Source organism: Stegodyphus dumicola, chromosome X2 (genome assembly GCF_044657685.1).
Source record: "Stegodyphus dumicola isolate Sdum_Otavi_A_Nest chromosome X2, ASM4465768v1".
Lineage (NCBI taxonomy): Eukaryota > Metazoa > Arthropoda > Arachnida > Araneae > Eresidae > Stegodyphus > Stegodyphus dumicola.
In genome coordinates, this window is record NC_140781.1 from 124519557 (window position 1) to 124544880 (window position 25324).

Consider the following 25324-nt stretch of genomic DNA (forward strand, 5'->3'; position numbering starts at 1 on the left):
TCTTAAATTCAATTCTTTGCAACTTGACATAATCTGCACTTGTCTTCTTTTCCTGAAGTTGTAAAACCATTTAGTTCAAACTCATACACTTGTGTTCAGCGGTTGATTTCAGAGATATTATTATACGAAATTAAGATATTCCTCTCATATGCTCTCATGATGCAACGGTCAACATGTCGATCCGAAAAACTGATGATCCTATCTTCAAATCTTGCTTATAGCAGAACGATTTTTTTAAGGAATTCTCGCTCTTTAATTCTCCTCATACCTATACATGACAACCGAACCCAAACACAGTGCAGTGAATTCATCACCAACTTGAAGAAGTCCACTAATTAGGGTCTCCCTGTATCTCCAGTCGTCCTTCAGATGCACAGGAATGTAAGAAGGCATTTTTTTCACGCTTACTTCTGGTGCAAAAGGTAGAACACTGGTCTGGGCCACCGAATGTCCACTGTGCGCTTCTGAACTCCTTCTGTCTCTGCATTCTTATCAGTCACCAATTGCTTTGAAGAATAATCTACTTCTTGAAGAACAGACGGTATGTTTCCGATTTTTCTGAAATTAAATGAGCTAAAGATATGTTTTTCCCTATTTTAAAGTTCAGGATGACGTGTATTTTTTTTAACACCTGTTGTTGAGAGATCAATCATATCCATCCCATTCCCAGTCTTTAGATTGAAAAAAATTTCAGCCTTTTCTCCCCATATTTCCGTTTGTTTTCCATTGATATAATCTTATCGTTTCGACCTCTGCGATTTTACCTTTTATCTCACCGTTGTATGTAAAATGGTGTTATACTGTTATCCCTGTACAATAAGCAATAGTGTATTATTCTTTTACTACTTAGCATAGATTAGGCAGTTTCCTATTTTTAAGACATGCAACGAAATTAAAAACTTCACTATGTAATACAAAAAGAATGCGACATAATGGTTTATACTAGTACTAGAATCTTTTTTATGTTTAATCAAGAAAATCTCAGAAAGATGGAGGGGAGGGGAGGAAGACAGAAGTAAAAATAAAAAAACAAAAAAAATCTATACATTCTATGCCGAAATATGTAATAACAATTTTAACAACAAAAGTTATTATTAAAATAAGTTATACGAGTTTTAATTACAGAATATCTAGTAACTGAAAGTATACAAATTTGACAAAAGACAATATCTAAGCTTGATAAATTTTTAAAGTTGTGTAGTGTGGCTCTCGACACTTGCACTGAAGTCCTTAAAGTAAAATAAGTCGCAAGACTAACGAAGATTTAGATTAATTTCTCCATCTTCTACTGTAAAATTAATATCTACGATCAAGCGTAGGATGATGTTTTTGATGACGTTTAAATAATTTAGGGACAGAGGGTCCGACTTAAATGCACAAGTAAATAATTTCCCTTCTGAAACAGTGCACACTATATCGGCTTTCTATAGTTAATTGTTTCATATTTTTACTGCCATCCGAAATAATTTATTAGTCTTATACAGATTTAAAAAGCAGATACAAAGTTTTTAATATAGATAATAATGTAGGTAAAATACACCTAAAAGATGCGCCTCAGCGCGCATTAATAATATCAGATTGTGAATACATTATATCTGATAATAATATATCATAAAAAGGCAGTACTGTAAATATCTTGTCGTTTAATGTGTAGCCTTGGCTACTAATGTTTAAAATTAATTTATGACTAGTAACAGCATGAATTATAAACAAATAGCTAAGTTATTGCATTTTATTTTCCAGCTATCGAAATGCGACGCTACGAGCAACGTTTTGAAACCAAAACCTAGCAATCATGAATCAGAACTAGAACTAGTTGCCATTCAGCATAAAGAAATTTAAATATAAATATGAATATTAACAAAATATTAAAGTTAATTTTATAAAATAATTAAATATATGAAAAAATATATGAAATAAAAAATAATTACTTCTCATGCACTAACTGGGCCACTACACTGCTCCCCCACCAGTAACTAAGTTACGTTACGAAGATGGAAAAATAGGTAGTAACTAGTATTGCAGTGTTAACCACTATCAAAATAATTTAGTCAGTCCTTGAATCTAACAGGTAAACGTATAGTTCTGCCTGTGCGAGAATGTTTTTGATTCACATCCGAATTTGACTCCGGTCTCTGCAAATTAGTGTAGTCAGGTTGTATCAAAGGAGAATTTTCCTCAGCTAAAATATATGCTGGTTTCAAGCGATCCAGGGATACATTAATATGTTTTCCTTTTATGGTAATAGTAAAATATTTGTCCTTGCGATCAATAACAGAAAATGGTCCTTCATGAGGAGGTTCCAAAGGTTTTTTTACCCGATCTATTCGCTGAAACACATGAGAACAAGTTTTTAAGTCTTTATGGACAAATATCTGTTCAGATGAATTTTTACGAATTAGTCTCGGTCCAACAACTTCCATCTGTTTCTGGAGTTTATTAGCAAAAGTCTCCGATGCTGTCTGGATACTTGGTTCGCTGAAAAACTCTCCAGGAAGTCTGAGACTCTGGCCATAAACTACTTGTGCAATAGAATGATTGGTATCTTCTTGAATAGCAGTACGCAAACCCAAAAGTACTGTTGGTAACGTGTCCGTCCAAGATATGTTGTTGTGGGCTTTTAATGCTGTTTTTAATGTTCGATGAAGGCGCTCAACTTTGCCATTACACGAGGGGTGGTAGGCAGTAGTGTGTTGTAAATTGATGCCACAGATTTTGGACAAAGCTCGTAATGTATCACTTTTAAATTGGGATCCACGATCACTAATGAGTTTACTTGGCGTTCCGAAACGCGCAATCCAGTTGCTATAAAAGGCTCTTGCGACGTTCTCAGCGGAAATATTGTCTAAAGGAATTGCTTCCATCCAATTCGAAAATCTATCTATGCAAGTAAGACAATAAATATTCCCTTTAGATGGTGGAAGTGGTCCTATGAGATCGATGTGGATGACAGAAAATCTTCCTGGTGGTACTTCAAACGCACCTAATTTTGTTTTGGTGTGCCGACTGATTTTAGCTTTTTGGCAAGGAATGCAGGTTCTTGTCCACAACTGTACATCTTTTTTTATGTTAGGCCAAATGAATTTTGATGTCATTAATTTCATAGTCGATTTTATTCCTGGATGTGATAAACCATGAATTCGTTGAAAGACGTGTTGTCTGAAAGCCTGAGGAATATACGGCCGAACATGTTTAGTTGATGTATCACACCACAAATATTTCCCCGAAGGTAGAGAACATTGCTTGAAATTCAAGGAAGTAGTGGTTTGCAAACTCTTCAGTTCTTCATCTTGAGTTTGTTCATCAGCTATTTTATCATAATCTATCGATGAAATTTCATTAACTCTAGATAATGTATCCGCCACAATATTATTCTCACCTTTTACATATTTGATATCAGTCGAAAACTGGGAGATGTATAGAAGTTGGCGAGCCTGTCTAGGTGTTGCTTTGTCAAGTTTTTGACGAAAGGCGAATATTAAGGGCTTGTGATCTGTATAAATTGTAAATACTCTTCCTTCTAGATAACGCTTAAAGTGTCTAACTGAAAGATATATGCTTAATAGTTCTCTATCATAGGTGCTATATTTTTGCTGAGTATCACTTAATTTTTTAGAAAAAAGTGCTATTGGCTTCCACGAGGAGTTTTCATATTGTTGCAACACTGAGCCAATCGCCATATCTGAAGCATCTGTAAATAACGCCAGAGGTAATTCAGAATTGGGAAAAGACAACAGTGCCGTGTTCACCAGGTCATTCTTGCACGTTTCAAACTGTTTTTCAGCTTCTTCAGTCCATTCGATTTTACGTTTGTCCCTCTTTTTAGCTCCCTTGAGATACGCATGTAACAATGCTTGATTCTTCGCTGCATCCTTTATATAACGACGATAAAAGTTAAGTATTCCAAGAAAAGTTCTAAGTTCATGAATTGTTTCTGGTCGTTTGTAGTTAATAATAGCTTGAACTCTTTCTGGCAAAGGACGGGAACCCTTAGGTGTAATTAGGTAGCCTAGAAACTCGATTTGGGGAACAGCAAAGACAGATTTTGAAACATTAATTCTTAACCCAAATGTATGTAATCTTTCGAAAACTAATTTAAGGTGATTTTCGTGTTCTTCATGGGTACTGGATGCAATGAGTATATCGTCTAAATAGGGAAAAACGAATTCTAATCCTCTAAAGACTTCATGAATAAATCTTTGGAACGTTGCAGGAGCATTTTTTAAACAGAAACTCATTACATTAAATTCGTATAAACCGAAAGGAGTGATGATAGCCGTTTTACATTTGTCTTCTTCTGCAATGGGAATTTGAAAATAAGCTTTGAATAAATCAATTTTAGAAAAAATATTTGTACCTCTTAAAATATGATGAAAATCTTCAATGCGAGGAATTGGGTATCGATCAGGTATCGTCTGCGCATTCAATCGTCGGTAGTCTCCGCAAGGACGATATGAACCATCCTTTTTCGTAACAAGGTGCAAGGGGCTTGACCACTGGGAGTTTGATGGACGAATTATTCCATTGTCAAGCATAAATTTAAATTCCTCTTTAGCTATAGCTAAGCGTTTTGGATCATGAATCAGAACTAAAACTAGTTGCCATTCAGCATAAAGAAATTTAAATATAAATATGAATATTAACAAAATATTAAAGTTAATTTTATAAAATAATTAAATATATGAACAAATATATGAAATAAAAAATAATTATTTCTCATGCACTAACTGGGCCACTACAAATGCACAGCGACACTGCTCAATCCAGTTAGCTGGTGCTGCCCTCTGTGGGAGAAATAAATATCTGCTGATATTTCCTGAGTTATGTCGCTGTGTAACTTTCGGTCTTGAATGGGTATCTGGTGTAACAACAGATAAAATGATAAGTTATTTTTTTTCTCCTTTTTTGATAACTGATTTACTGACTTCCATTATGCAATATCTAAGCAATATCCACAAACATACATCCGCGCGCATTTTAGAGTACGTGCAACGACAGAATCTTTTCTAGGCTGATATTTTTTTCCTTCCTTTTATATCCATCTTATCAGTCTAATGTACGATAAAACTTAAAAATAGCCTTACAAATGGGGACGGTGAGGACGGACATATTAAATTCTGAGAATTTAATGGAGAGTGGAGTAGGAAAATTTCCTTTGAATTTGAAATTTTCCTATCGGGAGACTTTTTTTTATTGAAATCGAAGGCTAGGTAATGAACTCTAGTTATTTTTGAAAATATCTTGAAAATAAAGGAGACGATTAATAAATAGTAGCCATAAACAGCTCAATAATAAGAATTCAGTAATATTTTATTCATTTATATTTATGTATTTTATTATTGTATAACAAATATAGCGTATATAGTATTCATTATTATTTTACATATTATGATAAATAAATTATAGATAAATTTAAAATACTTATTGTTATCATTTTTCCATACATTTAAAATACAGAATTTTAAAAAATACGCATGCCTTTTTGTTACCCTTAGTCGTTTGGTACATGTGTTCCTTTTCTTAACAATTAAATCTCATTAGCACCCGAATAATAAAGTCGCTGAAAAATAGTATTTTGATCCGAGTTCAAATCTTGACGAACAGATGGAAATTTTCGTTGTTTTCTCCATGTGGTGACGTGATAAGCGCCAGTATCCCTTAAATTGTGTTCCCCAAAGGCATTCCATCCCATTCGCAAATAGCCCCTCGTTTTGCTTTGCCTTAATCAATTAACCTAACCTAATTAACCTTGGTTGTTTTATCTCACATTTCTTTTATAAACAGCTGCGTAACATGTCTCAATGTCCTTGTGCAGAAATTTACTCTGATCAGTAGAATAAAAACTCTAGTTTCAGCTGTTATTTATGTAAGGCACTAATTGTTATACAAATCATACTCACGCAATTTAAGATACCCAATTTGTATCAGTAATTATATGTTTGCTTTTAAAATTCCAATAATACAGGGTTTAAATTCAGCCACTCACCGGAGCCCATCTCCGATATGTCTAAGTTCTAGAATGAAATTATAATTATAGTTAGAGCCCCACATATGGTGATATGTGGTATTTTTATTTATTATTTAACTTTTTTGTATAATTTAATTTAATTTATTAATTTGCTTATATCATTAAACCTTATTTAATTAAGCATTATTTATTTACGTACCCAACCGGCCTTCCATAGAGCTCCGACTCTTCTAACGTTAGAAATGAAGCCGTATGTGTTAAGAGTATGTAAGGATTATGTTATTTTTATTAACAGTTAAATTTTGAGTTAAACTTCCTTTCATATCGCTTCTTAATTTCAACTTACCACTTCCGGCCAGAACGTAGTTTTAGAATCACGTCTGAATGCTAATGAGGAAGAGCGGTATTTAACCGCGAAGTTTTACTGTCTTAGTGAGAGAGATACCAGATATTCTTGCTAGCAAGCGTCCGCCTTTTTAGGCTACTCTCTCGTAAGTTATTATTACGCTCGGCCGTACTTTAGGCCCTTGATAGCTTCGCAGTCAATTAGCGTTAAGGGGCCAACTCCGTTAGAATTTTGATAGCTTCGGCTATATCTTTTTAGTTAAGATTAGTTTAGTTTATTTCTTAATCTTTTAAGTTGAAACCCAAGTGTCGGCTTTATTGTGCAACTCCAAGACGGTGTTTTGTTAATCTTTAGTTGGAATAATAAAGGGTTATTTCACCCTTCTCACTTGTTGTTTTCTATCTCATGAACTCAATCAATTATTCGCTTACTAGTTCTTAAGATTCTTCGCATTTAACTGTAACTTAGAAGTACACAGTGGAGAATCCTACAAGAGACAAGCAAAATTAATTTCGTAGATAATATTCTTGATTTCGCAGTTTTAGTCAAATATTTACTCGTGACAATGCATAATATTTCTAACAAAGAGTTTTAAGCATATTCCATTATTATTATTATTATCTATGAAACAGATCAATAATTTATGGAAGAATACTTTAACACAGAAGCCTAATTATTTAGCATTCTCCAATCTTTCTGAACTACCCAGCGTTTACCCGCTTAGTCATGACAGATAGCGCATGCTTACTCATGATACATCAATAATGGGGCAGTGTTTAGCTGCATTATTGGTTGAGTACTTAAACGTCTGAACGTTGGTAGTTCGACCTGTCATTGAACCTTAACTAACTGTTAATAGTATGGATTTTTTCAAAGTTTTCCTCAGAGAACTTGAATACAAGCCAGTTATCCTTAGAATGTTCTCCGTGAAAGCATCTTTCCCCATAGATAGAAATCCCATATGTTCTTTGCCATATTAACATAGACAAACTACAGAGTTCTACATAGAGAATGAGAACTGCACTAGCTATATTTTCGATACAGGGATAATCTACCTCTTAGTGTTGTTGTTTAGCAAGAAAGGCAAAGCAACTAAGTAGAAATTCGTCATAAATTCATACAGTAGCATTAATTTTCTGTAATAAACTTGAAAGGTTGAGTGTTTTCAGACTTTAATAATAAATTTAAATCTAAACATATTACAAATCGTTAAAAGAATTAAAGAAACAATTTACAGGAAATTACTACTTATGATTATTACTACAAATATTTTTTGCTTACAAATTCCACTAACTCAATTTACAGCTTTTAGTAAAATATTTCAGTTCGACAAATGAATGACAAAAATTCTATGACAGCAGGTACTTTGTAAGTTCGAACCCTTTTCCAGGAGTCATTTTCTCCCTGTTTACAGATTTTGTAAACCAAGGAAGACTACCCCTTGAGAGAACTTCACGGTTTCAGGGAAGAACGTAGCCTTTAAGTTAGCTCTTAGGGATTTAGTTTGCGTTTATGAACATAAAAACTACTTTTATTCGAATTTTGGCATTTATCAACATTATCTATACCTTATAAACATTTAATTTTTAATCTGTAAAACACATTAACAAATAATCAAAATCTAAATAAATGTATGTATGCATAGTGTCAAAGTCGTAGCTAACTCACATTTCACTTTCCTTTTACCTAGAATTTTTTGCGACAGTTTAGGCTATTTCAGAAAAAAGTTTTTTGCTTTTGGCTAAAATGTAACGCTAAGTTTCAAGAAAGTCGGTATTTTTTCTTTTTGAGTTCTGGCCCTTCCTTGCCTTTAGAATGTAGCATAGATTTTCTTAATCAAAGTAGCATATAAGCTTTATATCATCCACATTAAAAATTGTAGGTTAATATGATTGTCCAATGTTCAGTAATAAAAGAAGGAAATTTAACACAGAAGACTGTAATTCTTGTACACACTGAAGGACCTTTAAATTAATTATATTTAGAGAAGGTAAGTTTTTGCGAATTACTATATTAATGTTTGTTGTAATTTTATAAGTATAACTTACCATGATATGAAACTAAGGAATAGCCAAACAGTGAAGAAAAGTAGTTTCGTTTTGAAATATGCATAATCCTTAAAGTTTGTTTTCATTCGTTATGACCTAAGATTGTAGCATTTCAGACAGCTGTAATTCAACTGTACGCCTTCGAAAATTCTATCTTTATCACGCTCTTTCGTTATATTTATAACTTGCTTCTCAGATTTTCCGAGCTTCTAATAAGTAAAGATCTTTTAAAAAAAGTCTCAGAAAATATCTTACATTTGGACTGCATTTGATCGGTGAGAAGCATCTCACTGCATTTACAGTGAGAAGGTTTACCAGGAAGATTTAAAATTCAATTATTTTTTTCTTTAAAAACCATTTTAAGCATCTTGCATTTCTTCATATTACACAATTAAAGAAATCTAGATTTTTAACATACTTAATGAAGAACTATCGAGTGTCTTTAAAGTAAAGTTTTTCAATCCTTTATGATTCGCCACACTTTTTTCCAGATTTTGGTTTTCTCAGCAACCCCCTACTCTTGAAACAGCGGTATGTTCGGCGTTTTTTGTATATAAACGGTCGGTACTAACTAAAAAACTGAAAAAGCTTCAACATTTAGAGGTATTTATTGCACTTACACGTCATTAAATTATTACTAAAACTCGTCATGCAATACGAAATCAGAATAATAATGATTACTGGCTTCTGAAAGCATTTATAGACTTCAAAGATTACCCATATATTCCTACTGTAGCACTCACAAATGTATATATTGAAAGAATATGCGTACTGAATATCACTGGATATCGCATTCCTAGTCACATTTCTAGAATAGTTGGCTGATAGCATATAATTGCGAATTATTATAAGAAACCTGCATGCAACTTGAATCAATGTAGTATGTAAATAATTGTCTAACATTATTTAGTATGATTCATGCAAATGTGCATGACTATAATATTTGTATAATAAAGTGACTATTTCAATGTTTGTTTCACAAGTGTTGTCGCAACCAAATATTTTTAAGTATTGTTTCAATGTTTGTTTCAAAAGCGATGCTACCAAACATTTTGAAATGACTGTTTCAATGTTTGCTTCAAAAGTGTTGACGCTACCAAATATTTTGAAGTTACTGTTTTAATGTTTGTTTCGAAACTGCTGAAGCCAGCAAAATTTTTCTACTACTCACTTGCTTTCCGGAGACCCTTACCGCACGAACCAATAACTCCCTTCGCCCCCTGAAAAAAAAAAAAAAAAAAAAGAATAGGGATCTCTTTCCACGCCGACCAGTGGATGCTAATGTCCACGCTATGACTTAGATAGAAGAAAGGCTAATACATTTCACAGAATGAGAGCACATTATTTACGTTTGTTTTTTCCAGCAAACCTCTACATTAGATAAATGTGCTTAATAACCTCAAAACATTCTCAGTCGGCTTTCTAACTGAACCAAATACTTATTTTAATTTGTTCCTATAAACCTATAAAAAGAGTTTAAGGAGCTGTAAGAGTCATGGTGCTAATAATGTAATGGTCTGCATATCTCTACATGCATAATACTTCTTCGTGTAATTATATGTTAATATATAACACTTTACGTTGTAGAGACAGTAGGTTATTTCGAAGCAGGAGTCGTGAAAAATGAGCATTGCCCTCGCCAGGACTCTAACCACGGACCTCTCGAATACGCGCCGAGCGTGCTCACCATTACACAACAAAGGCATGCAAAGAAAGCGGGAGAAATACCTTACATACTACTCCTTTTAAAGCATACTGGTGTTTACATACATAGACTGGTGTTTTTAGGGGACCCAGTCGCCAAATCCTGGGTGTAGAGAATCATCATCCACTACCCTTTTAGTTCGGGAGCCACTGTACAGACATTAGTTTTTTTTTTTTCCTTCTCGGGGGGGGGATGCAGGAGTCATGAAAAATAAGCAACGCCTTTGCCGGGAATCGAACCACGGACCTCTGGAATACGCATTCAGCGTGCTTACCACTACACTACTCAGGCATGCTAAGAAAGCGGGAGAAATACCTTATAACGTATTATATTATTATGCTTATAACGTATTGTATTATTATGCGTATATTAAATAATTATACAATGTATGGCTAGCCTCTTGCTTTTTTAACATTACTTGAGACTCATATCTAATGTAATACTTCTACAAATCATTTTTTGAACAAATCATTGCTGTTGCCTAATGTCACTTCTAAATTAAAAGAGTTGTACTAATCTCTTATAACAAAGTTCTTGTTTTCAGTTTAAATAATAGCAATAAAAAATCGTAAAGTAGGTTATTCGCTTTTTGACCTTTGTCAATTGAAATAACTAACCTAAGAATCGTATTTCTTGTATTTTGAAAAATTTAACTACCGCGCAGTCCTGTAACGGAAAAGATTTGAAAATACTTAAGAGATTAAGCATAATAGATACTCACTTTCTCACTAGACAAGTTGGGTGGAACCCAAGAGTAACCTTCAGACAGGGTCTTCTCTTTCGACGTGACATGTCGACTCCGTTCAGGTGAAGGCTGGAACCCGATACGGTCGCACACATTGACGAATTCTTCGTGGCACACATCATGTGCTTCACGTGGGCATTTGCAATTATTACAAACAGTTCTGGAATACAAATGCTCAGTTTTATGGATAGGCACATAATTTACAGAGAATTTTTACGATATCATATCGACATCATATAAAAATTAATGATGTAGGAAGCATATAAACAATTTAAAGGTACAAATATACAAATACATCTTGAAGTAGTGGGAATATCCGATCAATTTAAAGGTAAAACGCCGAGTTGAATTTAAAAAGAGAAAAATGCAAGAGCTGCTTCGATTGTAAATACTTAATCAAGAATTATAGTTGTTTCTAATTGCACTAAAACGAATAAATTCCCTTTCTATGCTCTTTAGTTACTGTACGTACTGTTTCGACTAATTACTGTAGTTACTGTTTCGATTTCATTTAATTTACTTTACTTAGTGGGCTGAGACCCAGGAACAAATTATTTAAATTGTTTTGGAGATGAATTCAAAAATCACCTGTAAGGAATACATTAAAATATAAGCTCTGCTCAGAAAGAAAAATACATAAATAAATATTTTTTAAGATAAACGAATACCTCTTATCATCATACTTAAAAGCTAACATCAAGTAACGTCTTCTATGCATTCGATTTGAAAGAAATTAAGTACCTGAAAGATTCATTGGATAATGTTATTCTTTAATATTACCGAGGCATTTAAAAATGCATTTATATTTTACTATATTATTAGTATTATATTTATATGCATTGTATTTGTTATTTACTATGTTAATTTAAAATGCCTTTATATTATTTTATATTTTATGTAAATAGATTTAGATTTGTATACTCATATATTCTATAATATTATTACTAATATTTTATGTAATTATTATATTATTACAACCACCGAAAGTAAGAAATAAATAAGTAGTCAAGAATTAAGACACAGTACTTAAGTAGTCAAGAATTAAGACACAGTACTTAAGTAGTCAAGAATTAAGACACAGTACTTAAGTAGTCAAGAATTAAGACACAGTACTTAAGTAGTCAAGAATTAAGACACAGTACTTAAGTAGTCAAGAATTAAGACACAGTACTTAAGTAGTCAAGAATTAAACGAATATTTCTTCCCACCATAATTTGGTACTGACAATAAGTAATGTTTTCTAAGCATTTGATTTAAAAAAAATTAGATATAGGAAAATTTCATTGTGTGTTTTTATTTTTAACCATTGTTGAAACATTTAAACTACATTTATATTTTTTAAATTTTATTTCACAAAAATACTTTGTGACCTTGTTTTTATAAAACTTTGTGACTTTGTTTTTAAATTGTGACTTTGGGACTTTATTAGCGACTTCGCTTTAAAGTTAAGTTTTTGATGTTTAATGATTGTGAAGTGTTTTAATAAAATAAACTAATCACGAGCAAAAATGAATATAAAGTATTACTATAAGAACCACAAATGTCGATGTAACAATTGAAAAAATTCAATTCTTGGTTCTCACTGGCTCAGAATAAAAAGCATAGTGGACTTCGAAAGTGTTTTTTTTCCTCTCTTATCCACCCAATACCCAACTTTCTTTCAAAAGTAAGTTTATCTTGCATCCGAAAATAGCCGGCGTCACTTCTGTCCGGAAATACTGACGGCCTTTCGTTTCAAATCAAAACCAAACAGACTGAATGTTACCAGTTGCTAAGTATAAATGGCTACATCGTACAAAACTGTTGGTCGCCCACTCAAAAAAAAAGACAAACAAAATAATCTTTTGTGGCAAATTAATCCCATAAATGTGCAGTGCAATGCAGACTCACACCACTGGAATGGAAAATTAAAAATAATTTAAAAGGCAAAACATAATCCTTAATTTAGTATATGGAAGAGACGCATGCCAACGGAACAAATAAAGCTAGACAGAAAGTTAACTCAGATTTCCGTCGATTTTCTAAAATATTCTATCCGTTTCTAGCGAGTAAAGCAACAAAGTCCCTTGTATTTAAGAAGCAACATAATTTTCCTTTGTGGGTGAAGCTAAAAGCCAAATAAATTACTGAAATATCTTAATCAAAGTAGCTACTATATATGATGGGTTAACAGAATGGATGTACGCCTGAGGAGTTGCATTCAATACTGCTTCTATTATTGGCCAAAGTTCATCCATAATGCTGCAGAACGCGTGTAACGAGAGAGTTCTCCACCTATGAAATCTCAGACATGTTAAATAGGCGATATGTTTAGTAAATGGGCAGACCAAGGAAGAAGTGGTATCTGGCATGCTAAGAAGGAGTCGTAAACATTTCGTACACGCGAGAAAACATGACCTATAAGGAATATGAATTCAGAAATCACGTATAAGGTGATGCTCATGCAGCAGCCCGTTCTCCAGGATTTAGATCTTCGTCGAACTACTAGTATTCAGGGATTTGACCAATGGGCCACGGGTAAGCCCTTCGCATCAGGGAAATTCTGCGCAAATACATGTTCGAATACACGGTATAATATTAGTTGCCGGTTGCTGTTCTTGAAACTGACAATGACATACCTACAGCAACGCTCCCAAGATGGGACAGCTGTCAAGATGAATCTGCATTATCCACCACTATTTATTAGGTGGATGAGGGCCTGTCGTCCGGTGCTAACGTGACATTTTATGGTCCATGTAAGGTCTGTGACCTGTCTGGTTCTCTTGAGCCCAACCTTTTTCACACACGCAGAAATTATCCCCAATACCAGCTGTGACATCATGATAGAAAATTCCTTTGTCTTGCAGTCCAAACATTCGTCATCCTTCAAATGGCGTAAATCTCATATTCGGCCTTTTATCGTCGACGAGACGTAGTGACTTCTTATGAAAAGTTTACCACTGGTAGATAATGAAACACTTTTAATGTATTTCATTATCTACAGCTGTTTATACAGCTAACACAATAGTTTGGAGAGAGCTGCCCAGCCGAAGCATCCTGGAATTCAAATCATTTGGATATCATACCCAGCTTTGCATTTCCTGTAACGTTCAGGTTATTTGCATGATTCCTTCATAATGCTGCAGTTTTCACAAATAAGAAGTGCAATTTAATTTTGTTTTTCCCTTTGAGGCTTTAATTATTCAACACTTTTCAAAATTGTAATCTCCAGTCTCGAAGCATTTTTCAGACAATGGATCAAAATCTGATACTCTTAAAAGCCATCTTTCCATAATTATCTAGCTATTCCTGTGTTGCCTGATGACGTCGCTATCCTCCCCCTTTCTTAACATAACTGTCTTTTTTCCGGACAGGAGACTTCGAGAACAGATGTAGCTCGAAACATTTATTCCCAAGGATCCAATGAAAAGGATTAGATGTATGTCTCAGATAGAGTCAGATGGGAAAGATCATCTTGCTCGAAACTGTTGCAAACGATGAAGAAGCCTGTACAAACTAAAGGCAACAATATTACCTGAGCTCTTAAAGAAATTAATTTTAAAGAGCTACATAAATTGTTTCTATAAAATTATACAAATACCCCAAGTTTCTTTTACAGGGAAATCTTCATAAAGTAAATGTCGAGGTCATAGAATCATTAACATAATTAATTGTCTCTCTAAAAGCTATTTTGCTATTCTAAATAGAGTCAGAATTACCATTAATATTCTAAAACGGAATTGAACCATACAATGTTTGACTAAATTTTAGTTACGAATCATCAGAAAATACATACTATTTTTTCAAATCAGATATTTTACAAACTTTAATACCAAATTGTTTAGAACAGGAGTTCTCAATCGAGAAAGGGGGGATTTTATAATTTCAGGCGGAATGCAGTCAGCCTCTTATTTAGCTGTTAAGTATTTAGTTTTAGTTTATGAATATAAAAAACTATTTTTATTCAAGTTTTGGTATTTATCAACTTCTCCTACACTTTTTATTGATTTATTTATAAAAAAATAACTTTAAAAAACCATCTATGTATATATTTATTTTTCGAGGTTTGGAGAGGAGATATAGAATGATCATTTAGCAACTGTTAAATGAGGTACATGGCTCAAAAAAGGTTGAGAACCACTGGTTTAGACCATTAGGCATTTTTATTTTGGAACTGAACACGTGAAAAATATGCTATACGCTCGCCGAGTCTCAAATTCCGGACCTTCCGACTGCTGACCATACCACCTTTCTAAGCTCTCGTGGGGTTGAATTATCGTCCACCACCTTTTAGTTTGAGTGCCGACTTGTTGAAACCATTAGGTATATTTTTTATAGCAGAAGACAAGAAAAATGTGCAATGCCTTAGCCGTGACTCTAACTCAAGGGTCTTAACGATTGCTTGCCGGATGTGCTTTCCATTTACACCGCGACGCACGCTGTGAGAAGGGAGAAAATCCTTGCAAAATGGTATAAATAGATCGTTAATCTGTTTTCAAAGGAATACAAATTATGAATAACTCAAAGTATTGGTACGTCAGAAGTTATGCCAAATATTCCACAGTTCTTGGAACTTGAATTAAGGCTATATCTATGCCCAGAATTATCGAGATGATTCGATAATTAGTTGTGAGAATTATTGAGAAAGCCTAGTGATCTGATTACTTCAAAATTCCGTTAAATGCCCCTAGAAAGTATACCTAAAGAGCGCGACATTCAAGGTCGTCATGAAGTGATACAGAGGTTTAGATACAACTGAAATTTCAGATTCATTCTATTTTATTAAATGCTTCTGTTGGGGCTCAGTGAAAGTAATCTTAGCAATGTTTCAAGCTAAAACGTTTAAAAATTTCTTAAGATTTCAAAGCTTCGAATGATGAAAAATCGCTAAGATTCGAGTGCTAGAATTCCAAATCCATTTGAAGATTCGTGGGAAGTAAAGTTTCGAATTGTCTATGCTAAACCAAATGCAAATGCAATTAATTCATCCAGTTGCATCCGATTAATTAGTTCGATTGTTTAAGGCTAGATTTAATCTCAGTATGTTGGCTTTCGTGTTAGTTGTGCGGGAAAAAGGAAATTATTACTTTTTTAAGGCAACGCCTGAAAAGTTGATAGCTTATCTTAAAATAATTTTCCTGCTTGTTTTTCTGTAATGAGTACTGTTTAGTGTCACTTATTTCATTCTCGTTAAAGGTGTGTGTATGAATTAAAAATATGGAGATCAATGGACCCTTTTTAGGGAAACTGCTTTATTCTTCACTCAGATGAAAAGCATTTTATATTATTTTACGCGTGAAGACCATTATGATTTCTTTTACTTCTGCAAAAACCAGTTAAGAGTTATAAACAAGAGCGGGAAGAGGGGGAAGAAACCAGAATAAAATGCTGATTTTCTGTCATAAATGACAGTGTTCAGTTGCATATTATTATATTTTCAAATTTGTGCATCGTAAAAGCATACTTTACTTCACATAAATAGGAAGACATAGATAATTATACATTTATATTTGCATGAAACTATATTAATTACATAAAAAATGCGAAATTCTCATGCATTCAGTTCAAACGTTTCTTTCCATTAGAAACCTGTTTAACTACTTTTGAAACGATGTAAATATGGCCTTATAGCTCTTGGAAAATCTAACTGAGGCTCTTGAACTTTGCTGAATCTAACATGATGCGCCGACTATCATGAAGTTTGGCCACCTCTACTATATACAGCGAAAGAAAGCATTTGGAGATGCTATGTGAAAAGCTGCAAGCGAAAAATGAAAAAGCATACGTTCTGAGAACACGTATCTAGAATATCATTTACAACAGCGGCTCCTATTTATTTACTGCTGAGCAAAGGAAATCAGAAATAAACAAGTTTGTTCTGTGAGTTCTTAACTTCTTCTTGATTGAAATTTGGAGATTATATTGGCATGGTGTAAATAACAAGCGCAGTAATGATAAGGAATTACTAACAGATATTTTTATAGACACGATAAAGGAAATTTAAGCTTTCTAAAAGGAACAAATTAAGCAAGTCTATAAATTATTTCTGTGAAGTTAAACGGATTTTTAGACATCCCCACTTATACATAAAACTCACAATTATGCTCAAAACACATAGTGGATAAATATTTAGTAATCAGCATAAGAATGAAGTTAATATCACAAATAAAAAGTACCATAACAAACGCTTTATAGTGTTGTAGATATGATGTATTGAATATGATTTATCTCAGAACTAAATGATAAGGATATAATTACTAGGTAATACGGCATATATCATACAGCTAAGATAGATATATTAAGATTCGTATTTTTTTTATTATATATGGTTACTAGTTACGTATTAATTGTTGGTTGGTTGGTTGGTTGGTAACGGAGGACGTATTAATTGTGTAAGAACAATTAATACGTCAAGTAATACGTATTAATTACGTATGTCAATTAATACGTACGTAACAATTAATACGTATTAATTGTGTAAGAACATGTTATTCTCACAAATTCCATTAATCATATTCATGTATACAGTTTAATTTTAAAGGAAACAGTACCGACTATTAGTGCCAATTAAGAAACTGCAAAGCAAGAGGCATAGGGTCCCTGATTCTACATTTCTAGTTTTTATGAATGAAAATGCGACACTTTTCTTGATGTATATTTTTATATGTGTAAAATCAAACAGATTCTTAACTGACGATTATATATCATTGTCATTAAATATGCATAATCAGCAGCAGTACTCTAATAAGTTTCATTAAAAAGCATTTTCGAAAGTTTGAATTCCGAACTGTTTTAAAGGATTTGTTCCGCAGGGCATCATCTGGGTATCCTTAAAAATCTAGGACTGTATGCCGGTGTTTGAAAGCATACTCAGAATACGCCAATCGTACACATAAAAATTTATTGTGAAAACAACAGGCCAGTATTGACATCAAAAAATATAATTTAAGTAAAATACGCTCTCTTCACTCTACTTCAGAGAATGTATATGATTATATATAATACAAACTTGTTCATTTTATGTCCTTTCACAATTATTAATTATATATAACTTATACATGAGAATTCATTTCTCAATCTTACTGTTTTACAATCATTTTTGTTTTAAAATTCTGTTTCAAGAGACGTCATTTATGACTCAATTTCCTACTGCTGCTTAACATTTAGCGCAAAAATAATCCTGCACATAAAATGATTTTTTTTCAAGCCTACATCGCGATCCCTCCAATTAAAAGGTATGCTCAGTCTACTAAATACTAAATACTAAATCAAGATGTATATGCGGAACCAATTTCAAGAAAAAAAATGGCTTTAAGTCATACCTCGCAATGTTTTTCTGGTGGTGAGCATAATTCGCTAAACATAAATAGTATCCTGAAGTTACTACCTAACATCTACTTCTTTGCGTGGCTTCCACCAGTGGCGGCACGGTTAAAAACTGCTGAATAATGGTAGTTCGTCCCAAGCGAACGACTGGCTGCAAGATTGGTTTTCGTGTTTTCTCCGTGTGTAATGTGAATATTAGCTAGTTTTCTTATGAAGTCTTACAAGAAGTCTTATCTTTCTTTAAGCAGATAACAACTGTGCACTTTGCATATTCGAGTAGCCAAAACGCTTCTTTGCTTGACTGCATCACACAGCAACACAGTACTAACTTCATGAAATTCGACATAAAATGTAATATAATCAGTAACTCATTAACCTAATATAAGATGAAACTAGGCATTAAAATATTTATTCTCACATATTTAACTATATCTATGACCTTAATTTTAACGTGCACAAAAATAAAATAAACATGAGAGTATAAAGTTATCGTTAGAGAATGAATTGAAAAATAAGAGCTAAAAGGGTAAGTTTTGATAATATACCACAGATTTTGAATATTCTTAACTATTAGAATTATAATATATAGTAAAAGCGATTTTAATAAAACTTTTAAGTTTGGTTGTTTGTCTTTTAAGTACAGTTGGTTTTCCACTTACTGATATATGTGTATTTTCTGCTTGTGTCTGTTTTAAAATGCATGCCAGATTTTATTTCTTTGAATCTATTTTTGATTTACTGCATCCCGGAATCATAAAAGTACAACTATATTCCTAAGTGTTAAAATTATAACATACAGAAAAGCGATTTCTATAAAGTTTTTAATCAGTTGATCTTTCAGTTACTGATATATGTATGCTTACTGCTTGTGTTTATTTTAAAATGCATGATAGACATTATTTCTTTGATTCTGTTTTTGATTTACTGCATCCCCGAAATATAAAAGTACAACTATACAAAATAAAGGTTCGATAACTGAAATTACATAATAAAATTTGTGCAAGATTTCTAGAACAGGGTTTCTGTAACTTCTCTTACTCTCGATTTCTGTATATCTTCCTTACCCCATCAATTCAATAAACATGTAATTTTTCCAAAGCGGAAGTTAATTATCACAAAATTTATGACATTAATGAAAATAATATAACACATCTTACAGAACATACAACGTAAACAGAAATCACTAGTCTTGAAAATATTTGCAGTATGTTACTATTAAGTATTTATAGATAAAAAATAATTACTTAATTATCAAAAATAAAAATAAAAGAATTTAGAAGGGCATCTGTGATCTCCAGTGATTTTACGAGGCTTTCCACTTGTTTGGGAATGCTAGTTTCAGAGAACGCTTGTTTTTAAAGGTAATAATTAAAAATGTCTTTAAAGACTATTGTTATCTCGATAAGGAAAATTTTAAGGAAAGCAGAATTATAAAAGTAGAGAGATAAAAAATATTTCAAGCGGAACTTACGATTTTCGCTTCTTGCTTCGCCGTCTCTTTAAAAAAGAATTCATTCTGCATTGTAACAAAGAATCATTTTCCTGTATATATGATTATCAATGAGTCAACAATTTCCTCGCTCTTACAATTATGTATGCGGATAATAATTAGAAAAAGAGAAAACGGGAAAGAAAAACAAAAGAATGGAAGCGGTTTTCATTTGCTAATTTGGAATAAAAAGCTGATTTAAAGGTAAATAAAAGATATTCTCTGTCATATTATTTATTCCATGCGTTCTCGCTTTGAAAACCGCTTTCCACATCACTGTTTGAAAGGAATACAACACAGGCAGGTCTGCCAAAAACTGCGCCAAAAGTCTACACCCTTTTGAAAGCGAGAAAATAATAAATATTATAAAACATTTTCGTTTGCTTCTTGGTCTTTGATTTAACGAGAATAGATTGACAATGATCCAAAAATGTCAGAACGGGCTTTCTGCAGTGATGCAGTGATCAAAACGTCGGTTAACCTAAACGTTTAAAAATCATTTCTGGTAGCTGAAATAAAAAAGAGAGATTGCTATTCTGACGTATATTGCATTCTCCTACCATCAGTATCACTCTCATATAAACTTATTAAGAATGCTGAAAGGTTCATCAGCGCCTGACCAATTAAAACCGCTGAACGCTAGTACTTCGACCCTTGTTCACACCTTGGTGAAGGAGCTGGTGGCATAAACATTTTTCTGATTTTCTTCATGTGTAACCTGAATAGGAGACGGTTTCCCTTAGAAATCTCTCCACAGGCATTTCTTCCATATGCAGATAGCCAAAAGTTATTTACAATAATTTAATAAATCCAAATTAAAAAAAAGTATGCTGAGGAAGCATGGCAAAGATGGAAAACAGCGCAGTGATACTTACCCAACTTAAGACTGTTAGCCCGAAATTAAAATCTTTTTGAAACATAGGCATATACGTGGTAAAAGTCGGAGTTTTGCATTTAATCAAGAGTAACTCCCAGAATTTAACAATGGAAAAGATTTCGATGTTTCGTCAACAAATTTCGTTCCATACAGTTAACTGTCGTCAATATATTGTCACGAGCCTTGCTTGCTAGTGGTGAATTTTTTTTTTTCTCTCTCCTTAGCGCGTGCCATAGTGGTGTAATTGGAATGCCCGTCCGCCTGGCAATCGGAAAGTTCTAATTCCATTGACAGCACTACATATTTTTCACGTCTCTTGATCCGAAATAAAAAACTGATGATCTTACAAGTAGCGCCCAAAATAAAATGTGATGGACGACTTCGTCTCAACCAGAATTTGCCGGACGGGTCCATGCCTCCCCAGTCGTCTTTTAATTGGGGGGTGGGGTGGAGAACGTAAGGTATTTTCTACCGTCTTACCGCGTGCTTTCGTGGTGTACTTGGAAAGCACGTCCGGTTAGCTTGTGGAATGGCTAGAGTTTGAATCCCAGCGAAGGCTTTGCCCATTTTCACGTCTCTTGACTCGGAAATAAAAATCTCATGACTCTACAACTCGATCTTCTGCTTTTGCCTCTCTCCTTATGTTCCGTAGCCGAATTTCTCTCTCTAATGGTAATGGAGGGGGTAGCAAAAAAAAAAAAAAAAACGAAGCTGAAGATGGTAGCAGAAAAGATACGAACAAGTGCTAGGATTCGTACAAATATCCTAACTTTATATATGTTTATGAGTTAAGACTTTTTTAATACTGCCAAATATGACTCAGAAACATCATTTCGAAAGATGCCAGCGATGTCGAGTGGTTGGTAGTCTGAAAATAAATGACTCGTAATCAGATGTCTCAAAACAGACTCAATTACTATACGAAAAACATTATCTCTGAGATAGGGAGACGGTTATTGGTATTAGAAATTTATAGAAAAATTCTAGGTTATTCAAATGTTGTACTCCATCCAAATTCCGCTATCTGCCTCGATCTATGACCGAATGTGCCGAAACGTGCAGCGTATGGAAGCTGACCAATATGTTGGTCCCTTTATTGTCTCCGTTTAGAGAAGAAAATTTAAAGTATGCATGGTCCCTGCACGGTCAGTATAGCCCAAATGATCCGACAAGGGAACCCTTTACTGACCATTCATGGTTCGGTATAATTCTCTTCAATGCCCCCCCCCTTATCGGCATATTGGATAATGCTCATGGCTACTACAACGTTGGGCTGTGTTTGAATCTCGAAGAAAACGTGGATGTTTTTAAGTGTTCAATTTCTGTGCAATATAAGGGCATTCAAAATACATGGCGAGCCAAAAGTCCTCTCGAATGGTTTGGTGATAACAGAAAGGGAGTTGAAGACCCTCGAATCGTACCCTCGGGGTACTTCCATCAAAAATGGGATGGAGTACAGCAAACTTATACTGTTGCCTAAATATTACTGCTGAAAAAAAAAGTCCCATGCCAACGGCAGACGCAAGCTTACGCTCCTTGACACGGTAAAATTCGTAGACTTGTTCTGATTAGATTAGATAAGTGAGATAAAGCGACAACAGCCATTTTCTTCGATTCCCTTATTTGTAGAGAAGCTAAAATACTCAGTTTTTATAAAATGTCTGGCAGCGACCATGCTTTATAAGGGTGGTTTGCTTTTCTTATGAAGGATCACAATAAACTGCCTTATTCATTCTTACAGCATACGTACTGTAATCAGGAGCTGAGGTTCTGCATACCAAGTAAAGCTATCTAGAGCTTTGCAGTCCTGAAGTACTATACGAATTAAATGAGTTTAAATACTACATCAATTACTTCACCGTCTAATTAATTTAAACAAAAGAATTTATGATGCTTATATATTAGTTTATAAGATTTACCTTTCATGCTAACTATTCCTATCTATGGAGACATCAAAATGTTTAATCATACAATAATATTATAAGGTATTTCTCCCGCCTTCTTAGCATGCCTTCGTGGTGTGGTGGTCTGCACGCTGGGGGTGTATTACAGAGGTCCGTGGTTCGAATCCCGGCAAGGGCGTTGCTCATTTTTTATCATCTCCTGCTTTCAAAAATACCTAATGTCTCTGCAGTGGCGCCCGAACTAAAAAGGGTGTTGGATGTTGATTCTCCACACCCAGGATTTGACGATTGGGTCCCCTAAAACGCCATTCGCCCTTTAAAGGTGGAGTATATAAGGTTTTACTCCCGCCTTCTTAGCATGCCTTCGTGGTGTGGTGGTCTGGACGCTTGTTAGTCAATTTCACGACATATATGTTTGCTTAAAAGTCTTACATACAGCTATGGTTTTTGCTTAAAAGTCTTCCATGCAACTATGGTTTAACCAGGGCTGTTACATGAAATTTGAGAAATTCAGATCTTTTCTGGGCTAAATGTGTGTCACATGGGAATTTATCAAACTAATATTAAAAAAGGTTGACAAAAAATTGCAAGAGATAGTCAACCCAAGAGAGGGCTTTTCAGATATGTTACACAATGTTTCTTTATCCAGAACATACCTGCTTTTGTTCTGTTACAAAATTGAATTATTTCAGATTTATAAGCTTCTTTTTTTTTTTTTTTTTTTTGAAAGGCAGGAGACGTGAAAAATGTGCATTGCTGTCGCTGGGGCTCCAGCCTGGATCTCTCAAATGAGTGTCGAGTATGCTTCCAAATACTCCAGGAAGGCATACAGAAAGGATGGAGAAAACACCTTATATGCTCCCCCCTTTTTTTAAATGGTGACTCGATATTTGGGGACTTAGTCGCCAAATCCTGATGGTGAAGAACTGTCGTCCACCATCTTTTAGTTCGGGTACCACTTGTAGAGTCTTCAGAGTCAGTCACTTGTAAAAAAAAAATTTTTTTTTTTTTTTTTTTTTTTTTAAGCAAGAGATGTGAAAAATGTTAAGTGCCGTCTCCGGGATTCGAAACTGGAGCTCTCAAGTACGCGTTGAGTATGCTTCCAGTTACACCACGAAGGCATACGGAAAGGATAGAGAAAATACATTACAGGCATACATTTTTATTAGTCTGAAACACTAAAATAGTGAAACACTAATCGAAGGATTGATTGAAGGAATCGGCTTTGCTAAATATTCCTGCTCACTGAAAAGTGTTATGTTATCACTGTATTTCCCACGATAGATACAACCATATAAAAATAATATGTTTTGGCGGAGTAAGCTTTTCGTCTTTCAAGGTAAAAAAAGAAAAATCATAAAAATAATTGTGCATCGAAGAAGTGACGTTTTAATTCACTGCAAGGCAGAAAAAAAATCGATTTACAATAGAATATTCACCTGCAGAAAAGTTGTCTTTCCTATCGGTTGCTGGAAAAGTTAGAACTGGCAGAAAGTTAGAAAGGAGCATCTACCACGAGCGCAATACGTCACTCAACGGCGATATGGGGATGGTGGATGGTTCATCAAGAAACCAACTTCTCAAGAATGAATCTCAACTCCCCTGTATATGTTGTTGGTTAAGTAGCCTCTCCTCGATTAGGTTAATACTCCGTTATTCATATTTTACCTGAGAAATAATGAACTGGCCTTTTATCCCCACCTTTTTTTTATTATATTTCATATTTTCTTTTGTAAGCTTTAAATTCCTATTGTGTTAAAAATGCATAGAATTCAGTCACGCATTTATTTATTTAATTGAATTGAAAATGAAACTCAAGTATCAAGGAGTTTTTTAACATTATCAACAAATTGAGAACATAATTTAAAAGCAAATGCGTAAAACACTTCAGGCAGTAAATATACACATGATAACTAGTTAAATGTTCACGAATAATGAGCATAAGATACACTGATAGTTATTTAAATAGTAAAATGAATCTGATTCAGCAGAAAGGTAAGAGGATAAAAATGTTTAATAATGATATTTTTTCAAGTTTATTACAATTTTAAGCTAATGTATTTCGAAACGTGAGTAATTATATTACAATAAAGATTCGTTTTCAAATTCTACACTTCAGGCAATAAATATACACATGATAACTAGATAAATGTTCACGAATAATGAGCATAAGATACACTGATAGTTATTTAAATAGTAAAATGAATCTGATTCAGCAGAAAGGTAAGCAGATATCACGCTGTAGTTCTTGAGTTACAAGTTTAAAAGGCGCAAGAAACAATGATTGTTAAAAATGAATTCGGTCGAAATGGATTAGGCAAGGGCTATTTGACTAAGGTGAATGATGAATTTATGAAGGGTTTTCCAATGAAATGGCTTCTATTTATGTTACGGATGGGGAAATCTGCGAAAACGCTCATGCTACTAGCCTGTTTTCCGAGATTTGAATCCAGGTACAACTGTCAGTATTTGACTGTCTTATCTCCTTGCGAAAGTGAAGTGGAGTTACTTTCAAAAATTAATTCACAAAATGGAAGATAAACTGCCTGTTTGTTTTGAATAATTTTCAGTTCTAGTTTCAGCTTTCCTCCTTCCCCTTCCCCATTGGGAGCTGTGTCAGAAAGAGCTTCGGATTATAAGCTTGTTATTTTATTATTATTATTAAGGTTTGGTAACATAAAGAATTTAAAAGTTGTTGACACAGTGTAACTTCTTACATTTTTTTAAACTGCATTTGGTAACACAAGCATAAGAAAGTATGCTATGTCAATTAAATTACAATTAAATCAAGTCGATCTCACCGACACATCTTCCTTTCTAAATACGTGAAAGATGCAAACTAGGATAATCCTTTAGATTTGATGATATTCTACGTTTCATTACAATAAACCCAAGTATTCCGAGATATGAGAATTGAAATTTTAGCAACCAGTGTTT

At 33.7% G+C, this 25324-nt stretch overlaps 1 protein-coding gene across 3 annotated transcripts in view; it reads right to left on the minus strand.

Annotated features, from left to right (window-relative positions):
- The window catches only part of LOC118200798 (four and a half LIM domains protein 2-like), a 332872-nt gene that overhangs the window by 173422 nt on the left and 134126 nt on the right, over window positions 1-25324 (minus strand). For 2 of the 3 annotated variants that reach the window (XM_085809013.1, XM_085809011.1), the window contains exon 3: window positions 10789-10972. In XM_085809013.1, coding sequence (XP_085665139.1) covers window positions 10789-10972 — 184 coding nt within the window. Of the gene's footprint in view, window positions 1-10788; window positions 10973-19588; window positions 19648-25324 lie in introns of those variants that run through there. The other variant, XM_085809012.1, reaches the window with a different exon arrangement.